This window comes from Trichoderma virens (genome assembly GCF_000170995.1).
Source record: "Trichoderma virens Gv29-8 chromosome Unknown TRIVIscaffold_35, whole genome shotgun sequence".
NCBI classification, from domain to species: domain Eukaryota; kingdom Fungi; phylum Ascomycota; class Sordariomycetes; order Hypocreales; family Hypocreaceae; genus Trichoderma; species Trichoderma virens.
Genome location: NW_014013714.1, coordinates 2,108 through 10,926, shown reverse-complemented (window position 1 = coordinate 10,926; position 8,819 = coordinate 2,108). Strand labels below are relative to the sequence as shown.

The window sequence follows — 8,819 nt, the reverse complement described above, 5'->3', positions numbered from 1 at the left end:
AATTACGAAATATTCTGAAGTAAGTCGTAAAGGTTTACCAGGAATTCGACGCTTTGTAATGTAGTTAAGCTTGGTTTAGGAATCAAATGGAAGTCTCCCGTGGTACCTTATATCTGCGCAGACATTCTCACTAAGATATTACTGTTACGTATGCTTACTATTCCGAAGAGATAAAGCTTATCCGATGTTAGTGCTGATGATGTGATGTTTCAGCCGTAAGATTAGGCTTTGAGAGCTGGATGCAAATCTTACCTCGGCCGGACATCTGAGGTGAATAAACGCCCTGTCACGCGATTACGACCTTTCATAGGGCAAAGAGAGAATGTCTTGATGCCAAATAAGGTGAAGGATAATGATGACTCTACTTAGTCTCCGTCAGTGTACAGAAGAGGCACATCGACATTATCGAAAGTAAGTAATAGCGAGACTATTCCCTCAGATTCCCCCGCTCCAAGGCGATCCTTTAACCCAACAGATAAGTTACGTATCCTACCAAATTCAGTCGCAAAAGTACTACTAATAAAACGAGACTAAGAATAATAATAATCATCCAAATTCCACTCTATCCATTCCACCAAGCTGAAGTACCCGAACTTTGAGCTCACTCTCAATAGCTTCATCGCCCCATGGCCAGTGATATTTCTATAGCCCTTTCTGAAAGAGATAGAAATAACGCTATGTAGTATAATAATGATTTCCAGAAGGCAAACATTATTAGATTCTGTCTTGAAAAAAAATTCGTTCTACAATCCACTTTAAACTATGCCTTCTATTAATATACTACCATCGCCGCCCCTTTCTGGTCACAGCTAAAGCTGAAAAATTATTCCCTAGGCAAAAGGGTTCTGTGAATTTATTCTCGGGCTTTTTTTTAAGCTTAGGGCCAAAAGATTAAGTTTAAAAAGCATACATTATAGAATATAATCCTGCTTGCGGTAGTTTTGAGTAAACTCCTGTTGAAACTTTTGCTGGTAAATCCGCTCCATATATGACATATATTTAATTCTATTTTATATAATATTTTCGTAGATAGGAGCCCTTCGTCGGGTCCCAATGGAGTCCGAAGATGCGAATTACTATTAGAGCTGCTTCTACGGTATCAATGATTTGTCTGCCTGGACTTTGTATTGCTTAAGATATTTGGGTGAACATAATGGATACTGAGGTATCAATGAATTCTTGGGAATATGTTATTAAAGGTAGCTGCCCTTTTCTTATTATAGTCAGTAATAATATTAATAGATTGCCTAATGAAATGATGTTCAATGAGCTGGCGGACACTTTCAGTAAAGAGTTGGGATTTCTCTTGGAAGGCCCTGCTACGTCTTGAAATCTACTAGTATTGTCAAATCCATCAATGTAATACAGGGCGGAGGTCACAAGTGTTATATACAAATAAAACCAAGTAGGTATTTATCAACAACGGTTGTATCCGTTCATCGAGTTGCAGAAGAGTCATTATTAGCACATACTATGGGGTAGTCCATCTGCGGTGCTTATTTCCTTAATTTTCATAGTTGCTTCGTTAGGTCCAACGATTCCGAACTCTGACTGAGCGGACTTGCATTAAGCTTTCAACGAATACCCGGAACGGCGAAACAGTGTTAGCCGTTAAAATACGACCAATGTTGATAGGCTATAGCAGGGGCCCTTTGGAACAACTCAATCCCAGCCCCTAGGGATCCACTTGGAACGAGATATCTTGTCTTGGTGGATTTTGCATTCGGTTAAACGCCAGTGCAACTTATTGCCATCACAATTAAATGGCAACAACTATTCAACCTACTTTGTAACACAAGCTATAGTATTCTACTTATTATATGTCTGCTCTCATATCGTACTTATATTAGAACGCCACTACCTTTCCTATTTACATGTTTAAGGCGACTAGAATTCACTTACATCGGTTTGTACCTTTTAAACTAGGGTCAATTCCAATACGAGATCCAATTTGGGGTTATAATTTAGGCGATACGATAAACGAAAGCCTGAAAATGTTGAGCTTTATGGTTAGTGAAACTTTGAGTGATTAATCTCAGAACCCTTGATTCATGAAGTACCAGTTGACCCCTAATAGATTCTCTGCTGGATAAGGGAGTTACGAGATTTGCGGTACATGACATAATAGCGTTCTAACAAGCCTTTTTGTTGGACGCAATGGGCTTCTTGTTTGGAGCAACAGCAATTGAAATGTTTGCAGTTATGGAAGGTTATGTCTCCACCCTTCTCTTTATGTTGCCAGAAGATAGTGGCGACGCTAAAACATGGCAACCCAGGCGCTATTCCATTTCTTGAGCCCATTGAAGCAAGGGGTTAATGTGGGTGTTCAGATGGCTAGTAGTTGTGTGGACGAATAGCCGTCTGGCCCCGGACATGTTTATGATGCTTGCGATTCTAGAAGACATAGGGTTCCATTCCGCAAGTCAGAAGAGTATAACTGTGAAAATCATCGTAGGTATAGCAATTACAAATCTTGCTCATTATTGAATCTGGCTACGACAATTACTTCTGTAAGAGGCTTTTGCATTGTAAATAAAGGAAAAAACATGTTTTCCTCGCCCTTATGCTTAAGCAGTAGGCTAAACGTTAGTTCCCGAACAGCGGCAAAGTGGAATACGAGGTCTTGGGATCCGCTTCCTTATATTATATTCTTCCTTATATGATATCATATACTAGTTTAGCTAGAGAGGGTAATTAACGTGCCTGGATGGGCTTAAAGGCACTGCGAGAGGCTATGTTCAAATTCGGAATTACCTACTCTTCACAAGCCTAATGCTATCAAGCCTACTCCGTATCAGCTGACCATATTAGGTTTTGGGGTAGTATGCAAACGTAGGCTGCATATACGACAGACAGGGGAGCGTTGCAGAGTAGTTAGGAGAGACATAGGGTAGACAAAGGGGGCAACGGTAAAGTCCGATAATTAATATTTGCATATATAAGAACAGCCAAGCGCTGCTCAACATATCAAAGTACTTAAGAGCATCCTTTTTAGACTCACGGCTTTTATTTGCACTAAGTTCGACTTTCGTTTAAGAGTGCTCTCTTGTCTGATCTATTCAAAAATTTGCCGTTTATACTCTCGATTTAATTCCGGAATATCAACATTCAGCTCAAAATGCGCTTTTTTATTGTCGCCGCCGTTGTTGGTACTGCCATCGCTACCAACGGCTCCAAAGAATGTGCAAACAAGTGCACCACCAAGTGGGAAGCTTGCAAGGCCGCTCTCAATGCAAACCAGTCCTTCTGCAGCTCTGATTATACCAGCTGTCTGGGCTTTAGCCCCTTCAGCAACGGCTACATTAAGCCCACTGCCTGTTCCAGTTCTACTGCTGAGCCCACTAGCACTATCTGCTTCGACTGCTCTGCTCCTACTGCTGAGCCCACTAGCACTATCTGCTTCGACTGCTCTGCTCCTACTGTCAAGCCCACCAGCACTATCTGCTTCGACTGCTCTGCTCCCACCGCCGAGCCCACCAGCACTATCTGCTTCGACTGCTCTGCTCCCACCGCCGAGCCCACCAGCACTATCTGCTTCGACTGCTCTGCTCCCACCGCCGAGCCCACCAGCACTATCTGCTTCGACTGCTCTGCTCCTACTGTCAAACCCACCAGCACAACCTGCTTTGACTGCTCTACGCCTCCTCTACAGCCTGCTCAGGATCCTTGTGCAAAGAAGTGCACCGATCTCTGGGTAGCATGCAAGACTACTCCTAATGCCAACCAGTCCTTCTGCAGTGCTCAATACGCCAGCTGCTTGGGATTCACCCCTTTCAAGGATAGCTTTAGTGTGCCTACTGCCTGTATAACCACCAGTGTCATAGCCTCAACCAGTAAGCCTACCACTACTATCTGCTATGACTGTGTAGGAGGATACCCTAACGGCACTACAAACAATCCTTATCCTTCTTTTACTGCTGCTGCTGGGCGTGTTGAGCCTGCTATATTGATAGCTGTTTTTTGTGCTGCTGCTCTTTTGTAAAATTCTACTATAGTAAAATTAAACATAAGTTAAAAAGTGTTTAAAAGCCTAACGCTTAGAATTACTGTATATTTGTATGTATTGATGTATTCTATATTAACCTTTATTATAGCTCAGTAATATTATACGTTATATACACTAAAATCTGAAGTTAAAGAGCATATTTTATAAATTAAGCGATTGAATATGGGTTAATGAATAAGTGAATGCTTATGAAAAAAGAAAAAAAGGCTTTGAGATTGCTTTCGACATATAGATCAGACATACAACAGCGGGTATCATATTATGTGCTATAATATACAACATAATGTAATATAGAATTGCTCGTTAAACAGACCCTAAAAACATTATTCACTCTATGCATTCGAATTCCGAATTATACTGGAAGCAGAAATCTGCCATATCGAGATAGTTAGCAGATGTGAAGACACAAGAAGAGCTACTCTCGGATAATATGATCTCTATAGCGGGCCTTCATTATCTCTATAAATAGGGTCCCTATGGCTTTTAGAGATATTCACAAATGCGCCAACGCCGCTATTATTACTGGATTGCACCAACTGAGCCCAAGGAATAAATATAGCATTGATTAGTCTAACGGTATTATTTCTAAATATCACAAAGGCTACAGAGAAGGAATGTCAGTAAACAAGTCAAGTTCGTGTCAGACTAGTAGTCATATATACTAAATGAGCTCATATCTCGTTTCCGTGGTGTTTGCGGGTGCCCCAGATAGTTCATATCTATGGCTCGCCACATCTCCAGGAGCCTCGAGAACTGTTCCGCCTTGAAGGATCGGATGAGCGCCGTTGAAGCCCTTTGGTAATTCTTCTTGAATCGACTTCAACTCTGGCATGCTCTGGTCCAGTGATTTCTGTCGCTGTCTAGATCTTTTGAAGAATAAGAACAGGCCCAACCCTATCAGTGCAAGACCAACCACGCCGCCAACTACTCCACCGGCAATTGCTCCCACAGGAGTGTTTCCAGAGGAATTATTATCTGTTGAGGGTGTGGGGGCTGTACTTGTAGCAGAGGTGCCGGACAAGTCAGCGGATGACGCTGTAGTGGATTGTGTAGCTGTTGAAGATGTTGTGCCACTCGTTTGCGAGAAAGTCGGAGTCGAAGCGGTCGATGAATTTGTTGGCTCAACAGAGGAAACTTCGTTGCAAAAATCACTTTTGCCGGATCCGCCATCTATGCACCTGTTTGTGCAGAACTTGATGACCACTATGTCGCCATTGTATCCGCCAACACAATGGAAGAGTGTGTTAGTTGATACACCTTTATTGCTTGGGTCGAGAGATGCCTTCTCAAGCGCATCGTTGATTTGGGGCTGATAGTTTCCTGAAGTTCGCGACTGTTAAACACGAGTTAGGTAGAAATGGAGCGAGTCACTTACCAATCCCCAACAAATTGAAGCCACAGTAATCCAATCCAGGATTGCAGTTGGCTGCAAGAGTCAGCGTGGCAAATGAAGATAAGAGAAACAATGTCCCCGCCAACGCCATGTTCCGACTGCGACTGCAAAAAGTAATAGGATTTTTTTTTTCCTTTGGTCTTGGAAAACAAAATGACGCGGAAAGACAAACTCCGGAAATACTCTGTGTCTTTGACCTAAGTCATCTATTTTAAGTGCTCAGCTCATTCAAAGTCGCCATGTGAAACAAGTGTGAATCCTTCCCAAGCTAAGAGGCGGCTCAGCCAACAATTTTATTGAGATTCCACTTATTTGACAAATTGCGAACTGGGACCCCCGGCAAAATCGTTCAACAGCCAATACTATCGACCAAACTTGCAGCAATTGAAATCCACATCGGCCAGACTTGCAGGCACGCGACATCACCTCCCCGCCCAACAGACACTCCTCATCGTGAGCGCCATCCGGTTTTCAGCATGGTGAACCGAGGACTGAAGAGTTTCTGGAGGCTGTGCCTCGCAAAGCTGGCATGGGGGCGGCTGATCGCCCCCAGGCGACAGCAAACGCACCCCATTATCTTTGATAGTAGAAAATTGAGAAAACGCATAATTCTTTGCAAGGAAAACTGTGTCACAGAAGCTAAGCGGAATAGAACCACTCATTCACAACACATTGAAACCAGCACTACGGAATAGTAATATACACAGTTTGATAGTTATTCAAGAGGGAAGGGAGGCTGGCGATGCTACGAAACGTTCGCTTAAAAAAAGGATGTTATCCACCTGTCGATCAACGATCGTCACAAACGAGCAACCAATCATTACTGTAATTTAGTGGGTCTGAATTCGGAGATGTCATTTATAAGTTCAATATTACCAATCTTATCCTGATTCCATAGATGGAGGTCATAATAGGCCAGTCGGACACGACTCTCAACTGCCGTCCTCTCATGGTTAGTGATACGGCACTGATATAGTAGCCAGATGTTAAAGTCATGTTAGAATATTTTAAGGGGACAGAACGCAGCTACAGGTTGAATAGGTGTCGGCAACCCTACAACCCTTTTTATTATATTATCGCTAACCGGACAGCACGCAGCTGGAAGGGCTTAGTCCCAGAAATGAAGTGCCAGACGCTGTTCCGGCCTCTTCCGCAAGCATACACTCGCCGCTTATCTTGCGTTCGGTTAACAGGGAGGAGGACTTGCAACTATGACTTTAGCTACGCGGCACCGGATGGAATGTTGGACACCAACTAACAGCCAGAGGACTGCTAAAACACACCCAACACCCGCACCATGTCAACCGTTGGAAGACGTACTCAAATCGATGACATGCTATTACTAAGTCCAGCTGGTCTATCAACCATAACCGATGATTTCATCTTTGATACAGCTTAATTAGTCAATAAAAGTCGACAATTAGCATCATCGCTTCACATGGCGGTTTTGGGGAATCAAATCATGTAGATACCATCAAATTGCTATTACAAGACCAAAGGATCGTGATTGGTGAAAAAGATAGCGACGGCTTCATACATTTGCAGCGGGCCATCATGCACGGCCGATCGAAAATCATTAAGCTGCTACTTGAGCATACTGCTACCTAAGCATAATGCTAACTCGTTGCTTGCCAAAGGGGGTGATTTAACTCTTGGGGCAGTTGGTGGCTTCGGCACAACTTTCTCAAACATCATAGAACTTGTTAGCCAGTATAAATAAGGATAAGGCGATACGAGCACACTAAAAGAAAGTAGAAAAATAGGGATAACCTAATGTTACCGTCGACATTGCAGCCGTGTTTGCATCTCGAGCATTATTTATGCAATGGGAAGGGTTATATGCAAGGCAGAGCTAAAACTACTTCCTCATACTTTCAGCTAATCGGACAGTACTACTAGACACTGCTCACTAGATTACAGTCAGATATAAACAAAAGAGAAGAAATTAGGAAAAGAGAGAAACACTCGCATAATCATTGGTAATTCAAACTTTATTGGTAAGTTAAAGAGCAAGATGTATTGAATATTGTCTTTAAACACAGTCAAGCTTCATTACATGAAACTAGATGGCTTAAGACGTTTTATTTTCGACCGGGACGACAGGACATATAGCCTTCCACATTCTCATCTTCTGTCTGCATACAGGCTACCCAGTCTGGGTTGCTTTACCGGCCCTCCCGAAGAGCGCACGGATAATTAGGCTCACCTTTGGCCCGAAATCTTGACACGAAGACCAATGTGAGCTTTTTGAAAGGGACACTGTTGGTTAATATCTCGATTGTATTCAAAGGCAATCTATCTTGACCACTTCAGACTATACAGGATAGTTAGTACATATTGGAATTGATCTAAAAAGTTGGGTCACTGTACTCCCGATATGCGATATTGGAGGACTGACCAGCAGGTAAGGTCTCAACTAAGTTTGTTTACTCATCTGGAGGAACATAAAACATGATATACAAGACATTATGAGTCGTGGGCATAAAAATGAAAACCCAAGATATTAGGTGATCAAGTAATATCTTTTCAAGGAGAGATTCAATAGTATCTATTGCTACCTATGATGAGCTACTCTGACGACGAGACTTGGAACCACTGCCGACCGACATCGTCTTTCTCCAAAGAGTTCTATCTTATTAGCATAGAGAGCAGCGCTGCCAAACCCGAAAAGGCCGCCAATACCACCCAGGTCGTCTAGAAAGCACCCTCATACGCCGCCGTTACGACGCGCATGATATCCTCACATTTGGATCTCCCTCAGCCGTGGTATAAAACTCATAACTTGGTTTGTGTCTTCTAGTACTGCAAGTTGCTCAAGTAGGTCTTTGGGCGAGAAGAGCCCCTTTCTAAACATCGAGCTGAAGACAGTAGAATAGAAGGCCAAGCCTAGCAGGGAGCCTACAAAATGCGCAGTGACAACCATCCCGGACGCGAGTCCCTTATGGCCGACCCTTCTCACACTCGGCAAGACCATTATGATGGTTTCCACTGGCACCGTTCCCAAGCCATCAGCAAGGAAGGTTTGAAAGAAATAAGCGTGAGCTCTACTGGAATCAACGCCCACAGTGTAGTTCAGGCCCAGGAAGATTGTTGTGAGGATGCCTGCCCACAGAGCAATTTAATACTTTCAACTCTAATCTATCAGCATCACCATAGTGTTGCTCGTTGCCACGAGTATGCAGCAGAGTGGTAGAGTCAATCTGGCGGCTTCGATAGGAGTTTCAAGGTATACCGCCTAGAAGAGGAGCAGTAGAAAAAGAATCATAGAGTTCAGCAAAGAACCGTAGAGGAATCCGGACACAATGGCTTTTATGATGGAGACTTTATCGAAGATTTGATGCGGAATCATGGGTGCTGCCGCCCTCTTTTCAAGAAACACAAACGGTACGAGTAGGAATAGCCCAATAATGAGTGGAACAA

General features: G+C 43.1%; 2 protein-coding genes across 2 annotated transcripts; one reads left to right on the top strand and one right to left on the bottom strand.

Moving 5' to 3' along the window:
* Positions 1 to 3,118: 3,118 nt before the first annotated feature.
* On the top strand, positions 3,119 to 3,982 carry TRIVIDRAFT_222486 (uncharacterized protein; the record flags this gene model as incomplete). Its single annotated transcript, XM_014100784.1, has 1 exon — positions 3,119 to 3,982. The coding sequence occupies one exon, from the start codon at positions 3,119 to 3,121 to the stop codon at positions 3,980 to 3,982; it is 864 nt and encodes a 287-aa protein (XP_013956259.1).
* A 1,165-nt stretch (positions 3,983 to 5,147) lies between these two features.
* On the bottom strand, positions 5,148 to 5,466 carry TRIVIDRAFT_19817 (uncharacterized protein; the record flags this gene model as incomplete). Its single annotated transcript, XM_014100783.1, has 2 exons — positions 5,148 to 5,326; positions 5,382 to 5,466. Coding segments are annotated over 2 exons (264 nt in total), but the record flags the coding sequence as incomplete, so codon positions are not given.
* Between the last annotated feature and the right edge of the window lie 3,353 nt (positions 5,467 to 8,819).